The sequence below is a fragment of the Microplitis demolitor genome, chromosome 10 (assembly GCF_026212275.2).
Source record: "Microplitis demolitor isolate Queensland-Clemson2020A chromosome 10, iyMicDemo2.1a, whole genome shotgun sequence".
Taxonomy (NCBI): Eukaryota; Metazoa; Arthropoda; class Insecta; order Hymenoptera; family Braconidae; genus Microplitis; species Microplitis demolitor.
This window is the reverse complement of record NC_068554.1, coordinates 1,026,088-1,043,905: the sequence shown is the minus strand read 5'-3', so window position 1 is coordinate 1,043,905 and position 17,818 is coordinate 1,026,088. Positions and strand designations below refer to the sequence as shown.

At 29.7% G+C, this 17,818-nt stretch overlaps 2 protein-coding genes across 6 annotated transcripts; one reads left to right on the top strand and one right to left on the bottom strand.

Annotated features, from left to right (window-relative positions):
- Positions 1–10,216: 10,216 nt before the first annotated feature.
- LOC103571730 (BTB/POZ domain-containing protein KCTD9) lies at positions 10,217–13,732 on the bottom strand. The gene is made up of 7 exons (XM_008550000.2): positions 13,520–13,732; positions 13,304–13,425; positions 13,073–13,237; positions 12,836–12,999; positions 12,365–12,591; positions 11,281–11,610; positions 10,217–10,738 (listed from the first exon to the last, which is right to left on the bottom strand). Exons 1-7 carry the CDS (start codon positions 13,565–13,567, stop codon positions 10,622–10,624), a joined length of 1,173 nt encoding a protein of 390 aa, XP_008548222.1. The 5' UTR covers positions 13,568–13,732; the 3' UTR covers positions 10,217–10,621.
- A 1,383-nt stretch (positions 13,733–15,115) lies between these two features.
- On the top strand, positions 15,116–17,168 carry LOC103571729 (CCR4-NOT transcription complex subunit 7). Of its 5 annotated transcripts, none has more exons than XM_008549998.3 (7): positions 15,116–15,184; positions 15,583–15,620; positions 15,727–15,888; positions 15,948–16,107; positions 16,187–16,463; positions 16,535–16,675; positions 16,853–17,168. In XM_008549998.3, exons 2-7 carry the CDS (start codon positions 15,599–15,601, stop codon positions 16,979–16,981), a joined length of 891 nt encoding a protein of 296 aa, XP_008548220.1. In that variant the 5' UTR covers positions 15,116–15,184; positions 15,583–15,598; the 3' UTR covers positions 16,982–17,168. The 5 variants fall into 5 exon arrangements, with proteins under 5 accessions (XP_008548220.1, XP_008548219.1, XP_008548221.1 ...); XM_008549997.3 differs by having other exon boundaries at positions 15,118–15,184; positions 15,712–15,888; XM_008549999.2 differs by having other exon boundaries at positions 15,143–15,184; positions 15,689–15,888.
- The last annotated feature ends 650 nt before the right edge of the window (positions 17,169–17,818 follow it).

Here is a 17,818-nt window from a genome sequence, read left to right as displayed (position 1 = left end):
ATCTCGAATCTATGCCTAATAACCAGTCGTTATTTAGAACATGCTAGTCATTAAATAGCGTTCACCGGTTATTAATTAGTGTTCTCGGCCTACAAACATCTATTATTAATTTTGATTATATTGATTTTTAATTTACTACCATTATTTAAAATATAATACTTTCCCTATCGGATTTCCATTATCACCGTTACTATACAAGGTATTTTTATATTTTTAATCACCACTCACTTTATACTGCCGTCAGTTTACAGAGACATAGAATTTCAATAAATAATAACCAATAATTACAACAGAATTAACGAAATACTCTGAGCAAATTTAAATAAGGAATTTTTTTTTTAACTTATTTATTTTCACGGATAAAAAATTGACGGAGAATATTCTGAGAATTTACCGAGATGAAAATATTTTAACGGATAAATCGATGGAATGTTTACCTCAAATAACAGACATATCACGTTGAATCGTAAATTTATACGGAAATGTATCAAAAAATGTTTTATGTATACATAGACTTTTTGAAAGGCATAACTACAAATAAATGTTTTAGAATTATAATTTACCGATCAATTTCATATAAATTATTGCCTACATTATATATTTGCTTATATATAGACAAACCTGAGGCGAATTTTTTTTTTTATTAAAGGCTACGATCTAAACGTAGAGAACTTTTTGAAAAAATTCAAAATTGCAGAGTGGACTTTATTTTTCATTTTTTTTTTGTCTAAGAAAACAAAGGAGGCAAGTTGGTCAGTCTGGACAATGCCGCAAATTTTCAGTAAAAAAAAATTGGTATAAAATCCCGGCCCATTTTATCCGTTTTTTTCCCGCTTACCATTAAAATAATTTGATTAATTCCAACAGATGCCAAAGGCGTTCTCTTTTTAGTATTTTGACCTAAATTTACGTAAAAATATTTTTTATTGCATTTAAAAGTAATTTACTCAATAAAATACAGAGTAAAAAAATATTGTAAGGGTAAAACAAGATTGCTGTTAATGCAGTTTTGATTGCATGTGAAAAAAAGTAAATAAATAAATAAATAACAGACAATATTGTGCAGTAAAATAATCGTAAATTATCACTAGCAGTTACGCGAATCGTAAACGAGGAAAAATTGTCACAGCTGAAGCTCGATCTCATTATACTATAAATATCAGGCATAATATTAAACTGAAAACGTTTCAGTTTTTACGATCAACTAAATTATAAAACTTTAATCGTTAAATTAAATTGACTTGGTAGTTTTTTATTATAAAAAAATATAATCTCTTTAGATCATTTTTAATATTGCCATTTCTTCATATACATTTAATGTATGTAGACATATATATTTTATGCAATGAATTAAAAAAAAAAAAAAATATATATATATATATATATATATGAGTGAGCAGAGTTTTTATAGTTATTAAGGATAAAACAAAGAATATTGAATCCTCAAAAGTATTTTCATCGAGATTGAATTTAATTTAGCAACGAATAAGTAAAAGAAGAGATGAGTTTTGGTTTTGTGTTAGACTGCAGCACCCACGGCTTTAAATTTAATTGAAGAGCCGAGTAAATCCCGAGTAAAGGAAAAAAATATAAATGAAATAAGAATGTCTTTCTCTCTGTTCGCAGATTAAGAGTCATCTTCAATATCTAGCTGAAGAGAGAATTCCCACCTGACTACTGTCTCGAGGGAAATTGTCGATGGCACAGTTTGCTCTTGGACGATTTCCACTCAATTGGTCACCAGAAATAATGTCCCAGTATATTTTTTTATTAATATTATTATTATTAATAGCAGATAAATATTAAAGCCTTAAATCCGCATTTCTGAATAAATTTTCATATTTTTTTTTTTAGAAAATATTTCCTGACAATTAATCTCTGCTCGAGTGATATATTTTTTACTACGTTTTTTTAAATTTATACCATTAAAAATGTCTGTCATTAAAAAAAAATAATTACAAGATTTTTTTTAATTAAAATTTAAACTCACCTCGATCAATAATGAGGCTTCAATATATGATATAAATATAAATATAGTCTATAAAAATAAAATTAAAAAATTCACTTTTTCAAAAAAAAAAAAAAAAAAAAAAAAAAAAAAAAAAATTTCTAGTTGATTGAGTAGAGCCGACAAAATCCGTCATTAAAATTAAAAAATAAAATGTCAGTAATCAACATAATGATGGAAATTAAATAAAATTTTCACATAAAAAAATATTTATAAAAGTTGTACTTCGGTCTCAAAATCTTAAGTTTAAAAAATAAATAAGAAGTGTCATTGCTGCTAATTAATTTGTTGATAAACAAGTAAACAAATAAATCACGAGGCGTAATTAATAGTTAATAATTTATGTAATAACACTATTAACTTATCGCGATAAAACAACGCAGGGTGGTTTAGCCGGTGTCCGCGGAGATACTACGAGTCGTCGCGGTTGGATCGTTGATTCTCCCTCTCCCTCGGCCTCTCCCTCACTCTCACCCTCACCCGTTTCTTGCTCAACTGTTACTACCCCTTCGTAGCTACACTACTATTGTATTCTTCGGTCTGTATCCTCCACCACTGGCATTACTATCGCCACCACCACCAATACTACCCCTATCAGTGCGCGAGTGTAATCAGTGGAACGTGAGATTTAAAACGTAAACATGCGATCGCCCTGACAATCAACCAGTCGTGAGCTGATGTTGCGTATCGTCGGACTGATACTGTCCTTTCTAACACAAGATACATTTCATCCTCTTCCGCTTTTTTTTTTTATTTTTCATCCTATCAAATGCCGCTACAAAGAGTTCATTGATACATTTATGCATCAGTACATTCATATGGTTTTATACGATTAGAATTGAATAAAAAAAAATTAATGCCTTTAAAAAAAAAAAATAATGAAAATGAACCTTTACAAACTCATTCTAAAGCTAACTAGAGCTTACATCACATATATATCTATATATATTTTTTGTGATACCTTAAAATTTAACAGAAGCCGCAAAATAAATTTTCTTTATGCGCGCGAACTTTGAATTGAATTAAAATCACTAGGAAAATAACATCTCAAATAAAATGACAATTGTTGAAAAAAAAAAAAAAAAATGAGGTCGTAATTTTGATGCAGTTCTGAGTAGTTAAACTTTACAGTAGATTTAACGAGACTAAATCATTATTAAACCGACAGTAGACTGACATTAAATTATAATTAAAAGAAAAATAATAATTTTTATTTTTAAGCCGCTTTCTATAAAAACGTAATTAAACTTATTGATGAAAGGTTCATTTACACGTCAAGTTTAATTCAATAGTAAAATAATAGAGGTAAAAAAAAGTAACCACCAATTACTGTTGGTTAAATATAGGGTATAAAAGTATTAAATTTGAATGTCTTTAATATAAAATTCATTAAATTTAAAATATCATTTTTAATCTTTTTAACATTTAAATTAACTTTTTAAATATTACAAGCGAGGTTTATTAATTTAAAGTTAATAAATAGCTTTCAGATGGTTTCTTTTCGTTGCATTTTAATGCCATTTAAAATGAACACATTTTCTTTTTGTTGAATAATGTAAAGGAGTAACAAATATATATATAGAACAATATATAAAGGCAAGAAATACATTATTGATATAAATCTCGAGCGTTAACCGTGAAATAGACCACTGGAAGACTGGATTCTAGTAAACAATACAAACTGTGTCTGACAAAGCCAGTACGTGACTACTTGAACGAACGGCCTCGGGAAAGGATGCTTGTATCTTTAGTTATATTACTTTGTATTAATAAAATCTACCTCTGGATAACGTTCTTTAAATAAAGAGTATCTCCTATCGAAAAAATTCATCTATATAGTCTCATTGATTTTTTAACTCATTGATCTAGTTTTCAACCTTTTTAAATTTTGTTCCTCTTTCTAAACTCCTCTATTTATCAGCAAATCTCGATTTCATTCCAATCCTAATTCGCTCCGCCATTAAAAGACCCGGGGTTTCAATTTTTAAATAAACTTTCCTTCGGAGTAAATTTTACTCCAAGAGAATTCACTCCGAAATTAATCTGCGCTCACCCCACAAATTTTTGACACTACATTATTATTATTGTTTTGGAGACTACTGAAAATTTCAAAAAAATTTTGGTCTTAATAAGAAGAATGCGGAAAAAAACTCGATTAATCATAAAATTATACGATGGAGGAATGAAAAATTTGTTTAATTATTAAATTATAGGAATTTAGTACTGTACTGAAAGCAGATGAATTTTTTTTTTCTATCGAGAACACGACAAAGTAAAATGTAAAATAAATATATATCAATAAAAATACCACAGTACCTGGATGTAAATAAAATTCAAATCTACTGTTCTCATGAGACCTCAAGTCTCAAGCCACCGGGTTTATGTCAATTGCCAATGGCTTTTTTATGCGAACCAAAGGACTGAAAAATTTACAGTTTACATCTTATTTGCTGCACATTTTTACTTTTACAGTTTAATCCACAAAACCTGAATTGAATAAGCCACGAGCTTCGTAAAAACTGCAGTAAAAAAAATGTTTAATATGTTAAGACGAACGTAAATGGCCAAGTGACATATTTTCCTTTTATGTCGAAACCGCACTAAAGGTTCTCGGGTTACTTTTTTTTTTTTGATTAAAAATTAAATTGCTGTTAATTAGCAGCTTCTATGTGACAAAAGTTATTTTTAAATTAGAGATTTTGTTAAACTTTGATGCAAATTAAATGAAATATGAATTATATAAGTCAGGATATTTTCGTGAAATAGCTCTTAACTGTAAAGTACACGTACAGTAGCTGGAGGTTATTAACGAAATGTTGCACCAGAGAGTGCCATTCGGTATATGCCTAGGCAATTTCGTATGGCTGCGGGAATATAGAGTTTCCAATTTAATGTTAACATATAGCGCACACCAGCAACAGAGTCCTCAATCTAACGTTCCTATATATCCAACCAATAATTTAATTATCCAACATATATATATATATATAAGGTAACTTTATTTTCATCCATTTATCGATAAAGTTCAATTTTCGCCTTGATAATCAAGTAAGGAAAAGTATCATTATAAAATTGAAAGGGATCAGTCGTGAAAAAAAAAATTCATTTTCCCCGTGGAATTTTTTATGGGTAAACAAACGGAAGAACTGGCTGTTAAATAAGGCACTAGTAGCGCCACTTCTTATTAGACCCCAGAAAACCTGGAAATTCTGCGGAAAGCCCAGAAATTCAAAAATATTTTTTTTATCTTTGAAGATACAGAAAACATCTGAATAATTTTCAAAACTAACTCAATTATAGGCCATTTTGTGCAGAATTTTATGCAGAATAAATTACTGTAGCTTGGAAAAGTAATTAGGCCACAAGAAACCTGAAAATCCTGAGGAAAAGCTCAGAAATTCAAAAATATTTTTTTTATCTTTGGACATACAGAAAACATTTGAATACTTTTCGAAACTAACTCAATTATAGGTCATTTTGTGCAAAATTTTATGCAGAATAAAGTACTGTAGCTTGGAAAAGTAATTAGGCCACAAGAAACCTGAAAATCCTGAGGAAAAGCTCAGAAATTCAAAAATATTTTTTTTTTATCTTCAAACATACAGAAAACATCTGAATAATTTTCAAAACTAACTCAATTATAGGTCATTTTGTGCAGAATTTAATGTAGAACACGGTTCTGAAGTCTAGGGAACTAATTTCGTATTAAAATGCCTCCTATTAGAACTAATTTCCCTTCATAATCCAGAAAAACCCATTTATCTGAATACTTACATAGAATATGCACCCGAAAATTCCGAAAAATGAAAAAATTAGAAGACAAAGAATGAAATGAAATGTGGAAAGATTCCAGAGGACAAGAAAAAACTATCGTAACCTCTTGACATCATTCGCTCGAGATATTCTTGGCAGCAGTTTAAATTCACCGGATAAAACACCTAAAAATTTTCATTATTTCCATGACAGAAAATGTTATCGCGTCGCTATCGTCAGCATTTCAAAAGTTTACATTTACATTCATATATTTATATTAGATTGCAAGAAAAATGTATATTTCAGTAATCCAATATATCTATCTGTCATTTTTTTTCTGTTTTAACAACCACCTAGCGCTGAATCGCAATAATCAATAAAAAATACCTGTAAATCAAAAGTAAATTACAATCACAGTAATAAAGTAATCCAGTGCAACTAACTCTTAATTAAGGACATAGAAAAAAAAAGGAAAAACAAAAACAAGCAACATCGAAACACCTGATTGCAAGTGTCGTCCGTCCAGTTCGTGCTCAAGTTCTTTCTTCGCTTTCAACATCACTACCACCACCCGGCGCTGGATGATACACCAGCTGTGCGCAAATACGAATAGAAGGTAACATTTAATCAGTGAAATAAAAGTTGGCTAACGCAATTTAACGTAACGAGAAGTGGTACGCGAGTTAATTACAACTTTGTTCTATAAATGTGTATATCTTGTATAAGCTTTTCTTTTAAAATAAAACTTTTCGATCATCTGTATACAAAGGACTGCTTGTACACTTTATTTTAAAATTCTTTTAAGGACTCACTTTAACTTCATCAAAATACTGAAACACGGAAGAGGAAACTATTTTTCTTTACACAACGAAAGCTGATCGCTTTGTCTAGCAAATGAAATTTTTACGATTCAATTAGAACACCCGGGCTATATTTATTAAGCATGAGGCATTATTAATTAATTCATCTAATAATATTCGATTCTGCGATACGATTACAAAGTTATCTAACAATTTGAATTCCTAAACAGATTAAGCGATATGTATAAGCCAAGCCTTTCGGGATCATATAATTTATTCAGCAAATAATATGAGTTGTAATGATACTTGACAGCATTGGGCTTGGATTACCTAAACCATCATCGGGTCAGCAAAATTATTTATGCTGACAAATATAATATGTCTGCAGTTGATTACTTGAATTAGAATTTTGGTATAACAGTTGATATATAATGATAATTCAACATAGACTTTATATTTTTACCGGGGTCAAAAAAATTTATCAGGTTTTAGTCTAACTAGACTGTCCTTTAATTTTTATCAATGACTTCCCCTTTACATCGGGATGTCATTTACTTTATATTACAATATGATTAAAATAGTACCACTGACATGTTGATAGTTCAGGTGATCCAAACCCAACCGCTGTCAATTATCATCATAATTTATCCTATTTGCTGAACAAATTATATGACTATCAAATACTTTGATCATACGGATTATTTACCTATTTGCGATTCTCATATACAGCAAAGTCTATATACAAATAGATGTAACAAAATGAATACAAATATATTTAGCTGAAAAATACATTAACACTAGATTCTGTATTTATTTAAATCATCGGCATTTGAACTATTGAATATAATCATCCCTTTGATAGCCGTGATAATGAATAACCTTTTGAACGTAGAACAAATAAACTTCTAGTTAATGAGTCCTATGGAAAAATTGATCAAACATAAAAACATCCTCAAAAATTCCTAGAGTAATTAGATCGTAATCAAACTACGGTTGGACTTTCATGTTCAATCCAATATTTTGAGTTCGGCTCATCAGCCATGATTGAAAGAGTATTTTCCATCGATTTGAACAGCAATGAAAAATTAAATTACTTCTCATATCACCTGTATTTGAAATCGCAGTTTCAATGTCTGCTTAACCAGTCGGAACAACCTAATTTCAGACCGATGCTATTTGAAGGGTTTAAAATAATTGGTTTTGTCCCAACAGAGGAAAACGAACCTCGTTTCTGCCCGATGCATGCTTATGATTTCATCATGACCCTGTCAGAATGGAAATTATTTATCGTAGTTGAGCCTCAGGGTAATTAACATGCATCATTGGTCTGAAATTACATAATTTCGAGTGGCCCCAAGTATTCAGAATCAAAAATTAGTTCAAAAAATTTACCAAAACACGATTTCAGACAGCGTGATGGCAGCACTCGCCTTCGGCTCTTGCCGACTACTCTCGTCTGAAATCGTTCGGGTCATTCCCGCCCCGTAATATTTTGAAAATTTTTTTTTCGATTAAAGTCTGGTTAAAAAATAGTAAATTTTCCTGAGGAATAAAATAATTCGTGTTTGTAAAAAATAAATAACATTTGTAAGCCGTCTGATTATTCGGGTACATCAAAGTTGTCTCGTATCGTTACGCTGTTGTATTTCAATACGACCCAAGAGGAATTACATTTATACAGAACCCACAGTCCTGGGAGAATACACACTGTTCCGAAAGTTTACGAGAATAAGATTATGTCCAGTGTTCTATGTCCCTAATATCTATGAGAACTTTACGGCAGCACGTACACATCTATAGACATTATTTATCAACACGAATCCCTAATTTAATGATAAATTAAATAGTTGTGTCCGAGCAAACTATACAGCAGTTAACATCAACAATTTTATATTTCGCTGAGTTATTTTAATCAAATTTATTATTTTTATTCTAAATATTTAAAAGCCGTGTTTACTTAACATAAAACCAGAGGCAATTTATACCAAGAGCAGATAAGAATGTAGATGCAATCTGATTCCAATTTTCAATAAGTGGCTGCCGAGCTTTCATGTCGCACTCAAAGCTCTACTCTTGTGCTTTCGCTTCCTTAACGCATAGTAAACCTTATTATATATATACATACATATATAAATTTAAAACACTTCCCAGTACCCCAGCATATAAACTACTTTCGCCGCTTTTCACAATATTAAACTCAATTTAATTATGTATGAGTCATAATCATTATTTTCTATATATTTTAAATAAATAATAATTATTATTATTTTATAATGCGTAAAATAGAAATTATTCAAAAATTTTCTCAAAAATTCTTATCAGTGGAATTTTAGTAATAATTTAGATTGGGCAGATCTAAAAAATATTTTCCATCTTAAGGCAATGAATAATAAATTAAAAATTATGCAATTATCTGTAAAATTAATTAAACGCTCGAGAAAGTGGATCAACAGATAATTGATTGAATAACAGCTCTCCCGATAAACCGAGGTTTTAAAAATATTTGCGTTAGAAAAAATTAGCTCGGGGTGATAAATGTCGAGTAACATTGTTAACCTGATAGCAAACCTTGTAAGTTTCCAGCGGGCGCTATCCCGTTTCCCGTATCCCGGAGTAACCGAGAGCAAGAGCGATACGTCAATATGTTTACTGACTATCTGGTCGAGCGACAAAATCTCAGTGCAATTTTGCACCTGTCACAACACAGCATCATCAAATAATTCAACCAAGCGTGAGCCAACATGATTTACAACATTTTCCTCGATACCTTATCAAAAAAATTCAGATGGGAATACATCCTCGATTCCTGTGGATTCCCACATGCCGTTTCTGGCCGGATTCCCATATGGTTGTCTATAGGAATATTAATCTGTTCTTTTATCAATACACATATCAATAGACGACAGAAATAAAAATCTAAAAACCCCATAGGTTCTATAGAAATTTTATAGAAACTCAGATTCCCATCAAAATTTCCTACAAAAAAATCCATAGATCCAAGTTCCTGGGAATCCAAGTACCCACAGTTTCCCATATGGATTTCCCATATAGAAGATACCCATGATTTCCAATATGGATTCATATAAAAATCCATACATTTATATTAATTCTTATGGATTCTTACATAAATCCATTTATTTCTATATGGAGTCCCATGGATTCCCATGCAATCCCACATGAATTTTTTGATAGGGTACACCATAAATTTTATACTTCAAAATCTCACTTACAATAAACCTTTACGCTAATTATTTTAAATGAGTCTAATAAAAAAAATGTAAACTTAATTATTTTAAAACCTTTTGTACATCAACACATTTAATCTTTTACTTTTTTTATTTATGTATAATATAGTTACTCACGTGTCTTTGTACATTACTTTTTATTTTATGACTCGACTATTTTTTTTTTTGTTTTTATTTTCCGCAAAGTGTCTCTCAGAGCTTCAAACCCAGAAGAACTTGCTCTAGGTTTACGTCATAATAAATTATTCAGCGAATTCTGGAATAGCTTCTCACGATAAAAAAAAAAAAATTTATATAAATAAAATACTAGCGTAAAATGTTTTTGTTTAAGTGAGATTTTAAAATAAAATGAAGATACAAATAATTGTAAACAAACAAAAAATACTATTTGTATTTTTGTATGGAAATTTTATTGACTCAGTTTTTATAAATAAATAATTACAAGTATATGTATATAATATATATATGTTTACAATAAACTAAATGCACAGTACTATCCAATATACCTGATATTGACGCCATGTTTATTTACAATTAAATAAAAAATAAATAATTATAAAATATATCATCATTAAAATAAAATTATCAGTGATAAATAAAAGAATAATTTTATGAAAACGTGGAAGGAATTTGTAGGCAAATCCTGTGAGCAGTGGACGATAATGTTAATTTACTCCTACTATTTATACTTTTTGCAGGACACAGTCGTAAGGCCGGTTAATTAAATAATAGAAGTAACTCTGCCGGTAAACGAAAGTTTGTTCATTAAATATGAAATACTCTAGTAATTAACACACTCTTGATCACATTTATTATCATCGCACTGTCTGGGACATGTGCAGTGGAGTCTGCATTAATTCAAAGGCCGCGTTTTTCCAATTGGCACCACGTAAATTTGCCTCGTGCAGATCTGAGCCGGATAAATCGCAGGACTAAAAAAAAATACGGAAATATTTTAAATGAATAAATAATTATTGAGATGTAATGGAGAAATACTTGATTTAAATATTTTAAATTCAAAATCATGCAAGTTTGTCATCAATCATCTTGACGAGGGTTCGCATTAAACTTTAAAATTAATTATTGTGTTGTAAAAAAATTATTGCATAAATTACACTATAACTTTTAGTAACTATCCGAAATAAATTAATGACCTCTCATTTTTTTCTGTCATTAGTTTTTAATCTCGAATATAACCGTCAAAATTTTTAAAAATCGATATTAGAAATTGGCGGGTTTGATATTTTAATTTTTTTCTAAAGCAGATCTACAGAGATTTGAATAATTTATTAAATTTATAGTCTAAGTTTATAAAATGCAAAATTCAGATCATTAAAAACTAATTAATCAATTTAAATAGGTTACAGCCTACTCTGCTGGTAATTTATCCGTACTTGAAAATTTTTTATTATTTTTTTTTAATAACCCGTGACTTTCAAGAATTTTTTTTTTATAATTAAAATAAAATAATTACCTCTAAATCAGCTCCGGCAAGAATAGCAGATCTCAAATCACAATTTTTAAGTATAGCATTTTTCAAAGTAGCAACTCTTAAATTAACAGCCGCCATATTACTTCCTTCAAGATTAGCTCCTTTAAGATTAACGCCTTCCATATTTGCTGATAGCCCACCAGGGTCTTCGAAATTACAGGAATGTAAATTTGCCGCTTCAAGATTAGCACATAGCATCTTAACGCATACTAACTGTGCATTCTCAAGATTTGCAAATGATAGATCCGCACGCTCTAGACAACATCCTGACAGATTTGCGCCAACTAAATTGCATCCTCGTAAATTTGCATACTGAAAGTTAAACATTATTATAATGAGCTGTACTTGCGCCAAGACTAAGAAATTTCATTTAATAAATCTAATAAACTATTTTATCATCACAAATACTTCAACATAAAGTTTTCAATGAAAAAAAAAAAAAAAAAAAAAAAAAAAAAAAAAAAAAAAAAAAATCAATGCGGCCATTAATTCAAAATAAATACGTACTCGTTATTTAAATATTAAAATTTTTTTTCTTTTCTTTTATATGGAAATTTTAATATATATTTTAATATATTGATGATATTGCATTATTTATAACGCCTTCTCTCTTCTTTCTCTTCTTTTATCTCTTGACTTTTGAATTAATTTTGAGTAAACTTAAATTTGTTTTTTAAATCACGATACGACGAGGTTTCAAGTCGATATTTAAATCGCTATTATTTTAGCAAATAAATACATAAATAAATAACAACAGTTATCAAGGATGTCAAGTAAAAACAATTTAACTATCGCGCAGAGCGAAAATTTAAACACTTGAGTGCTCAGCTAATTTTTATAAAATACCATCAGTTAACTTTGAAAGTTACACTGACTTTCATCACCCCGAGCTTCGTCGCTTTAATAAAAAATATGAAATTCAAAACGAAAAAAACCGCAAATGCGGCTCTGAATAAAAAATGAATAAATTTATCGCGTAAAAAATTATTGTTGGTATCAAAGTTTATAAATGATCTTTCAATGCGTATTCAAATATGCTAATAATAATAATATCGAGCAGACTTACCTTGAAATTGATATTCCGTAGATCTAGACGCGATAAATCGGCCCCGGATAAATTAACGCCTTGGAATCGTAGCTCAGAAGTCGCTGGCGTCGACATGATCGCTTTCAAAACATCGCGGCGTGTTAGTGCGTCGGTGCCTTTGTGTTTTTCGCTATCGACTGCTACCATTTCTTCCAGGGTGCTGATAATACCCTCGATTCCGTAAAATCGCGCCTCTTCAAGTACTCCTGAAAAATAATTATTTTTTTCATACACTCAACTCCTAATTTGAATTATTGACAGCCGTCATAAATTTTCTGCACGAATTTGCTGACAACTTGACAGCAAAAGGTAAAGAAAAATTCAAGATAACTTTTGCTATAGCAAACTGTGCTATTAGAGTAAATATTATTTTAAATTAATTTTTTTTTGACAATCCAAAATTTGAATAATAAAAAATAATTAAAGTCATTATTTGAAAAATAAACTGACCTGCAGCACTGATATTAGTATCCAAAATAAGTTGCCCATGACGTAAATAATTTAATATCGGTTCAAAATAAGCTGAGCTACGGTCTATTAAAAAAGCGCCATTGCTATCTTGTTTACTGGGCGGTATTCTAAATTCATCACTATCATCTTTTTCCATAAACATTCTGCATTTAATAAAAAAAAATAATCATTAAAACCCGACCTGGTTTAAAAATGAATTTATTTAAAATAATTTACCTCGCTAGCATACTCATCGGCTCCTTCTGCGTTAACGTACTTCTGGTGGTAGTAAATAATTTACCACCAACATTGAGTGTCACCCAGTCGTGGTTTCTGGAAATTGGATTGCTGTCTGTTGAAATAAATTCTTCTCCACAGGACACGTACAATATGTCGTCATCTCTGCCAATTAAATTTTTATATTTTTTCAATTAATAAGGAAAATAAACTTTAATTTATTTTAATTACCTGATTAACTTAATGTCATCAACTTCACCACCTTGTGGTGTGAATATTCTTTTGGCAGTTATATTAAATTTAGTGCTCGCAGCTTGGAGTAGTTCTCCAACAGAATGTGTCACCATAAATACCTTTTGAATAAATAACATTTCATTAATTAATTAATTAATTAGCTAATTAGAATTTACGATAATAAATGTAATGTAAATAATTAATATCACTTACCTTTCCATTTACATCTGTACCATTTTTAAATAAAATAACTCTTTTCATAGCTATATATTAATTATCACAGTTACTGATTACTTGGATTAATAATTAACGATATCACTGTCGTAACATTTAACTTATTAACACAATAGGAAATATCACTTATTATTTATTGGAATTATATTAATTTAGGCAATAGTAGTGAGCAATAATCATGATGGACTGCTGCTCTACGCCATATTGAATTTTAATTTTTATGTATTTGTGTTCTTAGAAATGGCGCCGGAAAAAGTTTTGAATTTGCGCGGGAAGTTTGGTACATAGGGTGCAAGCGGAAGTTGCTCTAGCTCTGGCTCTAGCCAAGCGAGACTCAAAATAATTAATTTATTAAATATTATTATAATTTGGCGCGAAATTTAAATATTTAAAAATAAATTATTAGAAATGAGAAAAATTAAAAATCGTCGAAATAAAATGGCGGCGATATATGATGAAAAATTTAAAATAAAAAAAAAACACTTGAGTGTTTGAACAAACCTTGGCGGAGAAATAATATGCAGAAGGGTGTCCTAATACACTTGGAGATTTGAATTAAATTGCTCAAAGTGTATTGCAGCTAAACAACGTCACTTAACTGCTATTTCCCCACCAGTCGATGCCAGATGATTCTGCTCAGGAACTAGGAAGTTGTCAGCATCAGCCATCAGCAACACTTTACACTAACACTGAAAACTCACCACTTCACTGCACCACAAACACTGCACAATTTAAATTTTACTAACACTGCACAATTTAATTAAACAATTACTATGAGCAAAAGATTTTATGGATTACACGACGCCACTGCAATGGTGTTTTAATTCAAATGTAAAGAAGGATCTGGACTACTACTGCCATTGTCTAGATACTGAGTGCCGCTATTGGACCGCCAGTTGATGCACAGCTATCGACTTTGCGATTCATCTCCCTCCCCCCACTTTAGCAAAAATTTAAGCGTTGAAGTGACGCGCAGTAGCGCCAATGGCACGAAATTTAAAAATTGAAATTTAATAATTATATTAAAATTTATTTCCAGGCATTTTTTAATTTTTATTCTACTTAAATTCTATTTATTTATTCAAAAATTAAAAAATTTTCTGTCAGTTATATTCACACTCATGAAATTAACAGACAATTAATAATTTTTGGATTTTTTTCCCAAGTCAATTACGAAAAAATTGAAAATCTGCGCATATTAAAAATTCAAAAAATTTTAAGTGCAATATTTTTATTCTACAAGTTGTCATTTTTTGAAAAATTTAAAAATTATTAGACATCAGTTAACTTCTGTATCATAATTTTTTATATTTATAAAAAACGTGCGGATTTTGATTTATTTTGAATTATAATATTTATTTAAAAACATAATTTTGTTTACTCACTCGAATTAAATTATCTAAATAATTATGGAACATCGCCCGACAAAAATGCAAGTCCGTACGTCTGTGGCGTCTGTGCTCTGTGCAACTGTAGCCCCCCACTCCCTTTAATTTCAAAAATCAAAGTACCGCTGCGCGCCACCTGCCGCTGATTCAAATAAACAAAACTACGACCCCAAGGTCTAGCATTGAAAATTCATTTCATATCTAAAATATGGTTGTAGATGTTGTAGATAGAACAAATTGCTAACCTCCGATGAGGGTAAATATATTTTATTTAAAAAAAATATACTACTTTATTTACAACAACAAATTACTGCTAATTATTTATTAGCAACAATAACTTATTTAATTTATGTCCAGTTTTGAAGTTTTGTGTTTGAGTGACGTTTACTGAGTTTTAGTCACCAAAATAATAATGTTTGCTATCGAGTTATTCTTAATTAATTAATCTTCTTTTACATATATATATATATATTAATATACTAGGTATTTATCTAAATATAGTTATTGTAAAATAAAAATAAACCAATTAATTATCGACAATTTGTTGGTTATAAAAATTGGCGCGTTAAATAAAAATACAAAAAATGTCAATTCGTTTCTAATAAAATAATTTCTCATAATAAATAAAAATTTAATTATCAATTTTTTTTTCAGCTAAAAAAATTTTCAAATGGTTAGAAAAAGCACAGGCGGTAAGTTTTGAATATTCAAAATAATAATTCAGTTAATTAATTATTAATTAAATCAATTAATTAATTAGTTAATGTTACATAATTAATGAAGGAGGTAATTCTGTAGTTAAGGGCGGAGGGACGATGCCCACGAACGAGGAGTGTGGAATTCGCGATGTCTGGGGACATAATCTCGAAGAAGAATTTCGTACAATACGTCAAGTTGTACAACAGTATCCCTATGTCGCGATGGACACTGAGTTTCCTGGAGTTGTTGCCCGGCCAATAGGTAAATTACATTTTTACTTCCGGTATGCTGGATATTAAATTTATAAATTTGTGTTACAGGTGAATTTAGAACCAGTGCTGATTATCAGTATCAATTATTGCGGTGTAATGTTGACTTGCTGCGGATTATTCAATTAGGACTCACATTTTTAAATGAGTCGGGTAATACTCCTGGTGGTGGTTACACCACATGGCAGTTTAATTTCAAATTCAATCTGCAGTAAGTTTTTTTTTAATTATAAACCTGACGGTAACGTCACACTAATTATTTTATAAATTTTTATTTTTATTGTTATTAGAGAAGATATGTATGCACAAGACAGTATAGACATGTTACAAAACAGCGGAATTCAATTTAAAAAACACGAAGAAGAGGGAATCGATCCATTGGAATTCGCTGAATTATTAATGACATCAGGAATAGTTCTGATGGATGACATCAAATGGCTGTCATTTCACTCTGGTTATGATTTCGGTTACTTATTGAAACTTCTTACTGATCAGAATTTACCCCAAGAGGAAAGCGAATTTTTTGAATTACTCAGGATATATTTTCCGACAATTTATGACGTCAAAGTAAGCAACAACTTTTATTTTTTTCATCATTTTAATGAAGAATTTATATTTATGATCAATCTTTTATCTAGTATCTCATGAAATCCTGCAAAAATTTGAAAGGGGGATTACAGGAAGTTGCTGAGCAATTGGAATTACAGAGAGTTGGCCCCCAGCATCAAGCAGGTTCTGATTCACTTTTGACTGGAATGGTTTTCTTTAAAATGCGTGAGGTAGTTTATTTATTTTGCTACAATTCACCTGAAAAAAACATTAGAATTTTTTATTCCAGTAATTAAAGTCCCAATTTAAAATACAATTTTTATCTCATAAATCTAGACTTTATTTACAAAAATTAATAAATATTTGGCATCAATTGACGCAGTTAATATATTTATTTATTTTTTCAGATGTTCTTCGAAGATAATATCGACGATGCCAAATATTGCGGGCATCTATACGGACTGGGTACGTCATTCGTCGTCAATGGCACTGGTGGCTATCTTGAAAGCAATGGCGACAACTCGTCATCTTCATAAAACCATCAGCAAAAGCAATAAATAAAAAAAAAATAAACAACAAATATATAAACCCACCACCAAAAAGTAAAATAAAAGCCAGTTCTATGTGGTAATTATTTTACCCATAGCTTTTAAAAAACTTTATAAGCGAAACAATTAGTTTGAGTAATTAAGTAATACTAGTAAAAAAAAAAAATTCAAATTAGTCTCATTGAAATATTTTTTCCCTCAATTCATCTCGATCATTAACCCAAGCGGCACAAAATAATTGTTGCCTATTTGTTAAATTTATGAACATTTTCAAACTACCCCTCACTTTTTAAAAATATGCAATGATTACTGTCATAAGTGTGTCAAAATTTTATCAACTAATTGAAGCATTCATTGAAAAAAGGACAATTTCCTTGAGATATGAATTAAAAAAAAAAAAAATTACAGTTGACATCAATTAGAAGTTAAAAAAAATTTGAAAAATAATTTTCAGTAAAATGATGTCAATTTTTCAATTAAAATTTATAAATTTTGTAGGAAAAAATTTATTCAAAAAAATTTCATTTGACTCCCAATTGATGTCAACTGTAAGTATTTTTTTTTAAATCTATATCTCGGCGAATGTACGACGTGTCTTTTTTACATTTCTTGATCAAATTTTACTGCGCTTATGACACCAGTTATTTAAATTTTTAAAAAGTGCAGGCACTAAGAATGGCCTTGATTGGTTACATGGCAGCAAATTGTCGCTTTAAATTTACCAAAAAGCCAACAATTTTTTTGTGCCGCTTGGAAATCAACTAAACTAAACATCGTATTTTCTATTTAAAAAAAAAAAAAAAAAACAAAAAAAAGTGAATATAA